The following is a 13,475-nucleotide window of genomic DNA, read 5'->3' on the forward strand; positions in this document are numbered from 1 at the left end:
TGTTTATTAGACAGAGAAGCAGTTGTATGGTATTACTGATTGCATTATAGGACATACTGTGAATAATTATAGTGGAAGATAACAACCTTGAAAACTATCTCCTAAGACCAGTTGTGCTCTGGAACCCGGACATCATGGTATATGTACGGAAGAGCCTTTACCCCCTCAACACTCTCTGGAAATGGTACAGTCCATTTAAAAACGTTCCTGTCATCTCTCAGTGCTCTGTGTCCTTTCAACAGTCAGCTGCGGGGTGCACATTTCACTGGGGTAGTGCTGGCTCTCAGACACACACATGCACACATGCTGCTACGGAGATCTCCGAAACACACACACAGGCATGCTTTCACACTGACACACACACCGTTTCTGCTGAAACGTATACTCCCTCTTGCAAACACATATTTCCCCTGAGCCAGATGCGTCTCTTTAACTGGAAAGGACAAACAGCTCTGAGGATTTAAGTTTACATTTTCATAAACAAAAGAGTGAGAGAACTGAAAGAGAAGGATTTTATTCCTAGACAGGAAATGGTCAACTTGTCAGCATGACATCGTGTTTGGATTCCCCTCTGTCCCCCAGGCAAAAATCCTGAAAATGATGGATGACAACAAGCAGCTGGCCCAGCGCATCGATGGGGCCATTCAGTCGGCCAGCCAGGAGGTGACCAACCTGCGGTCAGAGCTGAGCGCCACCAGCCGCAGATTGGCTGAGTTGGGAGCAACGGACTCTTCCGCCAGCATGCTGGAGACAGTGCAGCACAACCACAACGGTAAGCGAGCCTGTGAGTGCAGCCTGCCCGAGTTGTGTGTTGAGAGGTGGCAAGAATGTGGAGCCAATAAGTGCCCTCCAGATAGAGCTTGCAAAGTGCCCCCACTCATAAGCAAAAGTGGCTATTTCAGTGTGAGAGAGTGGATGGATTGAGTGAAAATGTGTCCGTTCTCTGTTGACTTGTGTCCACTTTCAGCTGTCCCAAAATGCACTCTCATGTTGAATAATTAACCCCTTGAACTTTCGAGGTGGAAGGGAGGGGGAGTTAAGGGGGTGGGTGGTGCACTTGTGTAGAGGCAGAGTGGGTAAAGTTACAGCGTCTTTTCACTCTGTGCTCTACTTTTCCCTTAGCTTGACAGAGGACCGGTGTCTTTTGAGAGGCAAACGAGAGGGCTGGATTTCGGGTTGCTGTGGGTTACTGTTTCCAAGCCCTTTGAATGTCTGCCCAGTGTGTCCTCTTAATATATACACACTGCACCCGCTTTCTCCATTGTTACTTGACACTCTTACTCTTCAAACTTTTTGTATAACAGATGGTATTGAAATTTTTTTTATTGATGCATGACTGTTTCTGCCTCATCAGTGTGTAGGTGAATGGGTTTAATAGCTTCTTTAAACTTCTACCATGCACACTAATGCAGAAAGTCCTGCTGTTTCCATAGCAGTCAGCTGGTACAGTGGACTGAAGGATCGGATATGGCCCGTCCACTTTGGCAGCTTGCTGTTCCGAAACATTTCCCTCTCACACTTCCGAGATCAAGCTCCCTGACAGACCTGTGGTATTTCCTTCCCTACATGCTGAAACTGTTGGGTAGGTTTCCTTTTATACTGACAGGGAGTACTCTAATGACCCCTTGCTTTACTTTTTTTAAATCAGGAAGAAAGTGAACACTGGTCGTCTTACACAGCTGATCGGGAGGCAGTTTGGAGTGGTGTCAGCTCTGTTTTCAGCGGCTTTGTCTCTTCCTGAGTGTGCTGTGTGCTGCGTATTATCCCTTTAACAGTGATGCACATTCGCATTCCTGCTGTTTCCATAGCAGTGTTTGTGTGCGTGTATGTGTGTGTTAGTGAAAGGGACGCTGAGCATTCCTCTGGGAGGGTTTTGATCACTGATGTCACCATCCATTGTTTCTGCTTGCTGGCTTTACTGAAATGATGCCTGAGATGAGGAGATTATGCAGCGATACTACACACATCTGTGAGAATATTCCTAGATATTCACATTTCTAGCGCAAAAGTAAATTTTTGCTGGTTCATGTCTTTGTTTGACCTCTGGGTCCTGTATATCTTCTTGTGTCCAAGTCAATATATCTTTTGTTTCATTCCACTTCACACCCACTTCTTCCAATCTGTCCTCAACCCCCATTCTCTTCTAGCAGCTTCCTGCAAGCTTTGGACGTAAAGCATAAATGACTGGGAAAGGGGGTTAAGGTAATTCATCACAAGAGGCTGCGTGGATTGGGAAGGGAGGTGTGTGGTAAGGGTCGATGGTTCATTGCACAGACGGTAAAAGTAAAAACCCCAAGAGAACGCGTGCTGGGGGCACATTCTGTCCCTTCACTACATGCAGCACTAACCTGTCTAGCAAACCAGCTGACTTTAATTGCATTCCTACTGCCTGTGGGGTTTGCATTTGCATGTTACATTTGCTTCAGTGATGTAAAAAAGGGACTATTCATGGAACTATTCTGATATTCTGTGGAGAATTTTATTCATGTTAAAATATTAGAACCCTCTTGTTCAGTGCAAAGATATTTCACATCAGGACATAGTAAATGTATGTTTTTACCATTAAGTATCTACTAGATAAAACCCTGCAGGGAAATAGAAACATGCTTATTTCACTTTACAGGGCTGGTATCATGACTTTTTACAGCTTTTCCAAGCCAAAAAGATATAAGGCTTTTAACTAACATTAGTCATAGTGATTATAATAAAACTTAAAAAAAAAGCAAAATTTGTGAAAGAAATTGTTTTGAAAATCAAATGTAGGTTTCCACTTATAGCAGAATCCAAGTAAAGGTAGGGATTGGAAATTCTCATTCCAGTGCATAAAGTGAACATTTTTATTGGGTGGGGTGGGGGTCAGGATTAATGTTAAAAGAGAGCAGAAGCTTAGCTAAGAAGCCAGTGCCCTCTAGAAGGATTTGAATGGTGCTCTTTTAAAAGGCTGGTGTGCCATCCAGCAAGGTGTTTGAAATACCAAATAAAAGCTTGTAATCATGACTGAGTGGTTTGTGATTGAACTCCATCTCTGAACATTGGCAGATGTTTTAGACTGACACGGGGGCATGAAAAAAAGGGCATGGTATTGAGCAGGAATTTAAGGGACATTCAATGTTTAATCCTTCCAAGGTGTATATATATATATATATATATATATATATATATATCTCCTGTATTAATCAGAAGGGGCTAAGAAACAAGAGGCATCAACAGTGGTACTCTGATGTATTCAGTACTGGAGGATTTCCCAGAAAAGTGTTTTGGGAAGAATTTTATTTACTGCAAAGGGGCTTTTACAATTTATTCATGGTGCTGCATTTGAACAGTTGGAACACTTAGTAAAGTTGCTCTGTTTATTTTTTTTCTTTAAATCTCTTTAATGGAAGAAAACAGATTAACAAGCTCTGGAAAATAAGCTCTAATAAAGTGTTGTTTTTGACAGCCATCTTAGATTTAGTCTTAGTCTTCAGGATGAAAACTATTATTAGTCTTAGTCACATTTTAGTCATTACGATATGTGATAGTTTTACTTGGGTCTTATTCGACTAAAACTTAAAAAGGTTTGAGTCTAGTTTTTGTTAGTTTTACGTTGCAAAAAAAGTTAACCCTCACAAATTCGAATAACAACCAGATTGTTTCCAAAACTGACAGCTCTTGCCTAGATACCACAATTGCTGGGTATAGAATGCTGCTGTGCAGTATCATTGGTTTTGGGCAGAAAGATTTGACTTTTTTTATGAATTAATGCCCAACTTTAAAAAAACAGTGTCTAACAAAAGTTGTAAAAATAGCAGATCTAGTTCAACAGATCATACTGATTAATATAGCAGACAGACAAGCTAACAAAATGTACAATAAAGGAATGGTTTTAGACATACAAGGTTTCCATCTAAAAGCAACAATTCCTGATCTACTATGAATTATACATTACACACAGATCAATAAAATCTTCATTGCTCCAAAAAACAAAAGAACAAAAATATTCTTCTTTCTATTTTTGGCAATTTTGGCTTTATTTCTTCAGTTTGCCCCTTGGTTACCGCTGCTCAGGGGTCAAAGTAGTTTAAATTCACAGAGTTTTGATATAAAAAAAAATACAGAGAACCTACATAATTGCCTTGTAATTCCATGGCAATTCAGACCTAAATTGAATGAATATGCTTATAAAAATTTTGACATATTAAAAAGAAACGGAAAATGTTTTAATGACAATACATGGAAAGATTTAAGGCATATTTAAACAGAAATGGGAACAATGAGAGAGAAGTATTCGAAGATCTATTTACCTTTTCACCTGGCTTTTTATTCAAAAATAAACAGTATGCAATGAAATATTTGCTTTGGATATAATTTAGGGATTCCTTTTGGTAGAAATAAGTATCACCACTTGTGAGCTGGAAGAAAAAAAATCTTAGTTAGACAAGTTAGACAAAAGGATTTTTTTTACACTTGGCAGAGGATGATCAACCACATAGTTTATTAAGTAGCGAGAGAAGAAGGAACCATACTGCTGAGCACAAACCATCAGTGGAGCGTAAAGCGCAGACACGTGCAAAGACTCATTTCTGCACAAGCACAGCTGGAAGAACATAGTTTGTGAGTTCAGCATCCAGTACCGGACCATTCCGGGTTTTTTTTTCCTGCCGCTACTGCCATCAAACAGGACCCAGCAGCATGTCTGATACTGCTTAGCCGATTACAGCACAATGATGCATTTTAAATGTCTGACCGACCACCCGCTAATTTTTATTTAGTCTCTTCGCATCTCGTTGATGAAAAGTCAAAACTATGACTAGTAATAGTCTTCAAAGTTCCATGTTTAGCTTGTCAGTTTTCATTATCATGAAAAAAGGAGCATCAACAAAATAGTTTCGTCATCGTGATCATTGATGTGAACAACCGTGCTCTAATACAGGTGTGAATACAATTGTAACACTTGCAAATCATGCTCATCTTGCTAAATCTTTATATAAAATTTCCAAAAAGTTTTGAATGCAAAGGCTGTAATAATTTTGGCTTGTTTAAGGTATTAGTGAAATCTTTCTTTACTGCAGAACACTAACTGGTCTCTCTCAGACACATGCAGTAATATCACCTCCTGTCCTAATATAGATGATAAATAACTGTAATATTTACCTTTTTTTTTTTTAGAAAAAAAACTTCTTATTTGCTCATCTCCACTACATTTTGGTTAAAGGGTAGCATTGCAACTTCTGTAACTGTAATTTGAGCATTTGTAATGATACCGTTCTATGCTGCTGGGGATAAAAAGCCCTAAATAAAGAGCTTTGAGAGTGTATGTAATTTATACTGTATACTGATCGATAGCTTTGGAAAATAAAGGTCAAATGATTAAAAAAACTGTATCTCTTTGATCCAATATTGAAAATTACATGACAACATCCACTTTACCAGGTTATGCAGCACTTTGGCTCTCTCAAATTTTATTTGGTGAGAATGGTTTACAGTTGGATGCCCAAACACTGAAGTCTCTATGACTGGCTTGACTGCTTTGAGCCCTTAGGCAGAAACTTTGTTTTCGCTTTATGGTCAAGTTGAGAATCCTGTCAGAGTCTCTGACGGTTCATTCAAGTGTAGGGGACTTTCCTAGCACAGTTTACTTGTTTTTTTTTTTGTTTTTGTTTTTTTATTTGAACAACTCTTGTCACCCCTTTCCTCTACCCAGGGTGTAGGCTGGGTCTGGCATTACTTTTGTGCCTCTCAGATGAAATTTTCAGTTTTGTAAAGGCATTAAGAAAAGAAAAACAACGCAATATGACAAAAAAACAAAAACCCCAAAGAAAATAGAAAGTGGAAACTATAACAGTTGTAACAGCCTGTGGTGAATTACCCCAAAACCGTGAAAGTGCCATCAAATCCCATTAATGTTTTTGTCACTGGAAATGACTCCCTGTCTGTCTGCTGTATGGAGATGAGAAACTTAATGACTTGTGTGAGAGGAAAATGATAGTCCTCCTCAGGTTTTATGTTTATGGCACACTTTATAGTCATTTATTTTACCCAGTCACCCAACAGATGGTTACTCATCAAAGCAATACTCAAAAGTGCAACAAAGATTAGGCTTGGCACGATGGCCTTTGGCAAATGTCATTTCGGCCATCTTCTTGAATCAAGTGCTCTGAATTTCCTAATGAATCACAAAATCATAAATAGCCTCTATCTTATTGAGGTTGTATTTCATGGAAAATGACAGATTGAAAAGATTACTATACAGGAATCTCTAACATGCTGCTGGAAGTTGTAATTAGTTGTCTATAAAGCATGTCAGTAAGTAATGATGTCAGTCAGCAACTGTTCAAGGTAATTAATTATGTCATTATTCAGATATATAATAAGAAGTATTTTACACGTGGGGTAACTTTATTTGAAATGTGCAGTGATTTAGCAAGAGCAGCCAAACTTAATTACCTACTTAAGACTCTTTGATAAGTTATTGAAAACAGTCACCAGCAGTCCTGCGTCTGCACCCCATAGACAAATTACCTTGAGAAATAATTTATTGTTTTTGTCAGACTGATTCTGCCATTTCAATTTGGTTTGTCTACATCCCAGAGTGGAAACCAGCTCTTTATATGCACAGAATAATAAGAATAATTTTTCTCCCCTTGTGTGAAACAGCCTTTTCCCATTACAGGTCAGAATCACCTAAATTATTTGTATTTATTAAATGTTATAATGGTGAATGAAGACTGTGTAGAAAACGTTTTCAGTGTCAAGTACATTTTGAAGGCCTAGATCAGTAACTTTATCAGTGGTACAATTTTCATATGCCTCAAGGTGAAATCTTCATCTTTCGGTTTGAATAATTTCACATAAGTATAAACATCATGGGAATGCCATCCTACTATTCATAAAGAAAATATATTTTATTCATATTTTTGCAAAATATGAACATTGGCCTCAGAACATAAGCCCTTTTCTCATAAGCTTGAGAAAACATCCGAACAACATCGATCACAGCATCATGTTGCGGCTCTAATTTGTAATGTGAGGTAATTTTGAAATTCTTAAAATAGATGATATTAGAGGGAAGACAATGAGGTTTGAGTATATTAAATAGGGCTTTGGGAAAAAAATATTGGGATTTTCAGCTGCCCAATATAATATCGATATTTCAGTCCCTAATATCGTTAAAAAAAAATTCTCTAAAACAATGTAGGAAGATGGGCCTCTACCGCCACTTTGGTAGATGGTATTGTGGAGCCCTTTTACTGTGTGCAGCAGCATTATTTCTCTAGACGAGGCATTCACAGTGGAAGACGTGGACTGACACAAACCTCAAACAAAATGGATTGTGATGAACATCTAAAGCACATGCCTTTTATCTATACATTTCACTATGATAGGAGGGTAAAATATTGCAATATATAGTGATATTGCAATATTGTGAAAATATTGCATTGGAACCAAAGTATTGCGAAATTGTTATTAAGTGCAAAACTGATCTTCCTACGATGCTTAAAGCAATATTTAAGCAGGTACTGAGGTTAAAATTGTTTTGCATGTGTGCCTTTTTGAATATGCCGATCATATTTTTTTTCTGAGGAGATTGATAAACTGCACTTTCTGTCCCTCGTTCTAGAGGCTCAAAGAGGATCACTACATTATCTATTTCTGTCCTCCTGAACTCCTATCATGGATAAGGTATTATTTTTTAATGTTTCATTCATTGTTTTTGCACTAGTCTGTCCCGCTCCGTGCGACTGACTTTCCCCATATGATTAATGGATTTTATTTTGTATTTTCCCCCAAAGCGGATGTTTTACTTTGTAACCGTGTCTATTTTCCTGTCAGACCCATGGCATTGTAGCTGAATTGCTGTGTAGTCCAATTAAAATAGACCTGGGGTCTAACTCTATCAGACCTTTGCAATCCCCCTTGTGTAAAATCGTGTCGGGTCTGATCATCATTTCAAGGAGCGGCAAACTCCACGACCTCGTCCGACATGATTTTCTGTCAGATCGGACGCAAAATCGGATATGGTGTGCTCTGGCCTTAAGCCTGCAGTTGAACAAAGCCTGGAGAATATATGCTGTTTATTCCTTGGTAAGCTGTGATTTTTATAAAACCACACTTTGGTGTCCCATAAAAAAAAAGCTGTTAGGGTGCATTAAAGAGGGTAGATGAGTTTTATATGCCTTTATTTTGGCGAACATATTAGCATTTTAGCTCAGTGTAAGTTTTAGGTCTTTGTGAATGTGAAATAAACATAATTTTTGGGTCCCATTACACTTCATGCTGACATGCAGGCTGTAATGGGGCTCATGAATTCAGAAGTTAATGTTTTCATCAAACTCATTTTTAAAAAGCTCCAACTTATGAATTTACTGGTAATGCTTTTTGGATGTTTAAAAGCTAGAGTGTTGCTCTTTAATTCTAGCCTAGTCCCTTGTAATCAGTGGAGGAGGGAACCTCTTCAGTTGCTTGTAAATATTACAAATTAATATTTCAGAGTTTTTTTTGTGTTAATGACTCTTAAAAATAAATCACATAAAACCTCCCTTTAGCCTATTTAATATCACTTTAATCTGTATACAGCCTCTTGTTTTCATTTTTAAATGCTCATCTTTGATATCTAATTAGCAAAATAGACAAAATAAATATTCATTTCACAGGCAGAGGGGAACAGTCAGGTGAGGAGCTGTTGGATGCAGCATCTATAATGTAAAGCTAAGTTCAGACCACACACGCTAGAGGCAGGAGGAGCAGCTAGTTTACATTAAAAGTCAACTGTTAACGTGCATCAAAGCGCAGCAAAAGACACGCACAGCATGTCTGATTAGCTGAAACAGTGTCTCATGAGCGTCTGAACATCACGCGGGACACGCTGCAAAAGCAGAAGCTGCTGGAGTTGGAAAAATTTAACTTTTGCTATCTGACACGCCACATCAACCAGTCAGAGATTCTGATCTGGGAGCTGGAAGGGAGACAGACACAGCACTGCTGATGCAGATCCCTATGATCACTCCTCTGAAACAATTTATTAACTCCTAAATTAACTTAAAATGTCCAAACCTGCCAGCAAAGTAAGTTCGATATTATTATTCTGGTGCCTGCAGTTAGGATTACGTACATAAAAAATGTCTTCCAGCCTCCAACAGTAGTGGAAAACCGTGGAGAGGTGACAGGGCCAGAGGCTGCTGTTAAACGGGATTCCTAGTGTACTGGGGCTGAGTGGCTCCAAAGGTAAAATAATATTTAAAGGCAGGATCCTGGACAGGATGATGAACTGACTGCACAGAAAGATTTTACACTTAATAAAATATTTAAACTACTTTTTACCCACTGATCACAGCAAATATTGCAAAGCCGTTTTCTGCCATTAAACTCAGGAGCAGCAGAAGCATCAGACGCATTTAGACACACTTTACTGAACGCGCTTTAGGAGCGTCAAAGCTGCTGTTGACGTGCGTCTGACCTTAAGTGAACAAGCATCAAAAATGAAGAAGCGGAAGCTTTTTTCGATTCTTCCAGTGCTTGCAGTCTGTACATACCATTAAAGTTAGCAAGGCAAAAAAACACAAGAATTTTGTGTCAATATCCAAATGAGCACCAAAAAACCGATGGCAATTATACTCTTATGTTGACACTGCTAAAAGGTATTAAAGTTTATCTTAATCATATAGTTCTATGTTCTTTCTTTGGCTCTAATACTATTTTTGGTTATTACAAGATTTTGAGCTGGACAGTACATGTGTACGTCCATGTTCAGTTGTTTTTAATTCTGGCCAATAATCTTTTTTTTTTTAAAGCCTGCAATATCGGTATCAGTATCGGCCTTCAAAATCCCATATCTTCGTGCTGTAGTCTGAAAGTCAGGGGGAACATATTTGAACTGTCAGACATAACAGAAGAATAATATTATTGGGGGACAAATAAATTTAACAGGAGGCACATCTTTATGTAAATAATGAATAAAAACAAAAAACAAACTGATTGTAACTACATATTGTAGCATGTTTATAACAAAAAAAGAAAATGCACACTAGGGAGCCAGTTACAGAGGCTGTTAAAGGGCATTTGGGGTGGAGAGGCTAAGGATAAGCATCTATTTTTGTGGGTAACTGGGTGTTATAACAAATTGTTAGGGGTAAAGTGACTCCTTCTCTCTCAAATAGGGGGTTTGGAGGGGATGAGTCAGCTTGATACTTAATCGTTTAGATGTAACTTTTGTTATCTTTTAAGTTTTTTACCCTTGTTTGTAACTCTTATAGATATTAATCTAAAGTGCAAAATAAATTATGTTCATTAAATATTTTCAATGTCAATGTTTTTTTGAATAATTATAATTTTAACTCCATCTCCATATGTGTTAGGGATTCATCTTTGCTTAATGTTTTGGTTATATAAAGACAAAAGCAATGGTTCCACTGAATCATTATTGGGCAGATCTAAAAGAATATATGTAAACAGTGAGACTTACAAACTTTACTTAACTATACCTGCTCTGTCAGGAGGAATGGACAAGCTAATGGAAGGAAATCCAAAATCTAAATCCATGAGTTTAGATAATGCTACCAAATCTTAAGGTACTCTGTGTGAACTACTGAATTTGCAATAATTCAAATATACTAAAAAAAAAAAAAAAAATGTAGCTGTTTTTCAACTGTGTACATAAATATCTGGTTTCAAATATACATGATGTTTTGAGTTGGTTACTTTGTATTGAGTTTGAGGGATTCTCAGTTAATGTTAATTTATATTACCACATGTCTCTCTGTCCACAAGTAAAGCATAACATACACATAGCAGCAGATGGTTGTAGCAGTGTCCTCGATTGTAGGTGACATTGCCTGTATTCCAATGTCATGAGGTGCAAATGGTGAGCTATGTATAACAAAATTGTAGAGGCAAAGGGGAAAAAACGTTTTAAAGAACTGTGACTTCTTCTCATGTTTGCCAGAATATTGTTGCATCTTGTAAATAAGCATTATTTACTGTAATGACTGGATAAAAGGGTGCATTGACTTTCACAGAAAGTTACCATTTTGGATGATGAATACTGTGTTTTCACTGCATTCAGTGCTTCCTGCATAGGCTTTATTCAGTACTTAGTTTACACCACAGAGTCCATATGAACAGTTTTTAACAAAAAGTTGTATTTTAGGCTGTAATACAGAATAAGTCTCTATTCCAACCTGTTGAGGAATCTCCACTTTCCACAGATAGGTCTGTGTTATAGGCCACGGATATGAGCTGTAGATCAAAATATTGCAGTAGAATATGGGGAAATTGTAAGCCTGTCAGATATAACCTTCCCCACAGCGTTTTAAATTATGGTATGTTACAGCTTGGTGGTTGGGGGGTTCAAAATCTTAAGCTTGAGGTGAGCATTAGCTGAATTAATTCATGTTTCTATCATTGCCTTACTTTTATGATCATTAGAAAATGTACAAACAAATGATTGGGATTTTTTTGTATAGCAATAGAAAACAATAGAATGTGAAATTTCCACTGTATCTTCCACGGTATCAGTTGAAAAATGTAGAGGGTTTCACTCTATGCATAAATCACAATAAATGACCAAATTAAGACAAAATACACAGGGAAAAAAAAAGTTTAGTATGTGGGTCCATATTGGGAATAAGGATGAACTTTTCACAGTGCTCTGTACTAATGTCATATCTCACAATCAACTGATCATCTGCTAATTAATTTTCAGTCCTTTAAGGGCTCCCTAGTTGTGAGCTAATTAATTAAAACACAAGACAACCTATCAGTTTTAGTTTCATTTTAAGCCTTTGGCACACCAACTGAGTTAATCTTTATAGAAGCAGACGGCATAGCACAGTTACTGGTGAGATATATCAAAGGTCCTTAGTTGATCCTATAGAAATATTTCACCCTGCTACACTGGGATGGCATGGAAGAGTTCAAGCAGTTTTTAACAGTGTTTCCGCTTTTACCAAAAATCAGACTTGTAGGATAATGTCACCTGCACAGTATAATAATAATAATAATAATAATAATATAATAATAATTGAACTTAATTAATATAATACTGGATAAATTCACACCTGCATTTGACCCATCCCCTCCTCCAGTTACAGATCTTGCTCAGGGACCCAGAGTGCAGACTGTGGGGATCGAACTTAGTACTTGCAATCTTCTCATAGCACAATCACACTTCACTAACCACTAGGCCAGCACTCCTCTTTTTCTCTTTTTTTTATATAAAATTCTAAAAGTATGCCCAAATTATATGTCTAGTCCCATCTACTCTTCACTCAACCATAAATTTCATTGTTCATACCAGTGCTCTGGGGAGTTCATGGTGACAAATTAGCTGCAAGCCCAGATTTTGGTCACGAAAGTGATTGTATTCATCAACAATAACATTCATTAGGCGCAATTAACATACAGCCAGGTAAATACAGCTCTGATCCAGCTCCCATATCAGAGTAAAAGACAGCACTTATACAGTTCATCATAGTAAGAGAAACAGGCCAAGCTCCAACATCTATAAGCAAAGGTGTTGATGGCACCATCACAGCTGATATTTCTCTATCAGATGGTCTTACAGCCAAAGATTAACAGACTAGATGAAGCTACTATGATGAGGAAAAAGCAGAGCAAGCATAAAGTTAGAGGTTGAACTAAAAATACTGCAGAATGGAAGAATTGAGATAGAATGAAGCAGAATGATGAAAAGGGCCCTCATGTCTTCCAGCAGTCTAAGCCTATAGCAGCATAACTATAGCGATAGTGTAGCTCAGGATAACCTGAGCCACTCTAACTATAAGCTTATCAAAAAGAATGGCTTAGAGTCTAACCTTGAAAGTAGACTGGGTTTCTGCCTCACAGACTAAAACTGGTAGTTGGTTCCACATGAGAGGAGCCTGATAATTAAAAGATCTGCCTCCCATTCTACTTTTAGAAATTCTAGGAACCACTAGTAAACCTGCAGATTGAGAGCGATGTGCTCTGTTAGGAACATAAGGAACAATCAGATCTCTGGTATAAGATGGAGCTTGGCCGTCTAAGGCTTTATATGTACTTTATAAGTTCTATTCTGGATTTAACAGGATGCAAATGAAGAGAAGCAAGAATACGGGAAATATGATTCTTATCAAAACTCCAGCTGCAGCATATTGGATCAGCGGAAGGCTTTTAACTACAGTTTGTGGACTTCCTGACAGTAAAGAGTTGCAATAGTCCAGCCTTGAAGTAACAAATGCAGGGACTAGTTTCTCATCATCACCCCTAGAGAGAATTTTTCTAATTTTTGCAATATTTTGCAGATGAAAGAAGGACATTCATGAGGTACATGAAGGTTTAACAGAGTGGTGGCTCTTTGTTGCTTTGGAATGTGGGTGAGGGAAACTAAGGGTTAAATGTTCAAAAGAGCTTTAATTTGGAATAATTAAGGCTGCTCAGTGGTACAGTGGGTAGCACTGCCACCTTGCAGCAAGAACAGCTGGGTTTTAATTCCTGGTCCGGCTCTTTCTGCATGGAAT

At 37.9% G+C, this 13,475-nt stretch overlaps 1 protein-coding gene across 4 annotated transcripts in view; it reads left to right on the plus strand.

Moving 5' to 3' along the window:
* Positions 1-13,475, plus strand: part of LOC107088875 (kazrin-like) — a 229,573-nt gene that overhangs the window by 83,025 nt on the left and 133,073 nt on the right. For all 4 annotated transcript variants that reach the window (XR_001481401.1, XM_015381328.1, XM_015381327.1 and 1 more), the window contains exon 3: positions 583-772. Coding sequence is in view for 3 of the 4 variants with exons in the window: in XM_015381328.1 (XP_015236814.1) it covers positions 583-772 (190 nt within the window). In the remaining variant the exon portion in view is untranslated. The remainder of the gene's footprint in view (positions 1-582; positions 773-13,475) is intronic.

The sequence above is a fragment of the Cyprinodon variegatus genome, unplaced genomic scaffold (assembly GCF_000732505.1).
Source record: "Cyprinodon variegatus isolate N-32 unplaced genomic scaffold, C_variegatus-1.0 Scaffold231, whole genome shotgun sequence".
NCBI lineage: Eukaryota > Metazoa > Chordata > Actinopteri > Cyprinodontiformes > Cyprinodontidae > Cyprinodon > Cyprinodon variegatus.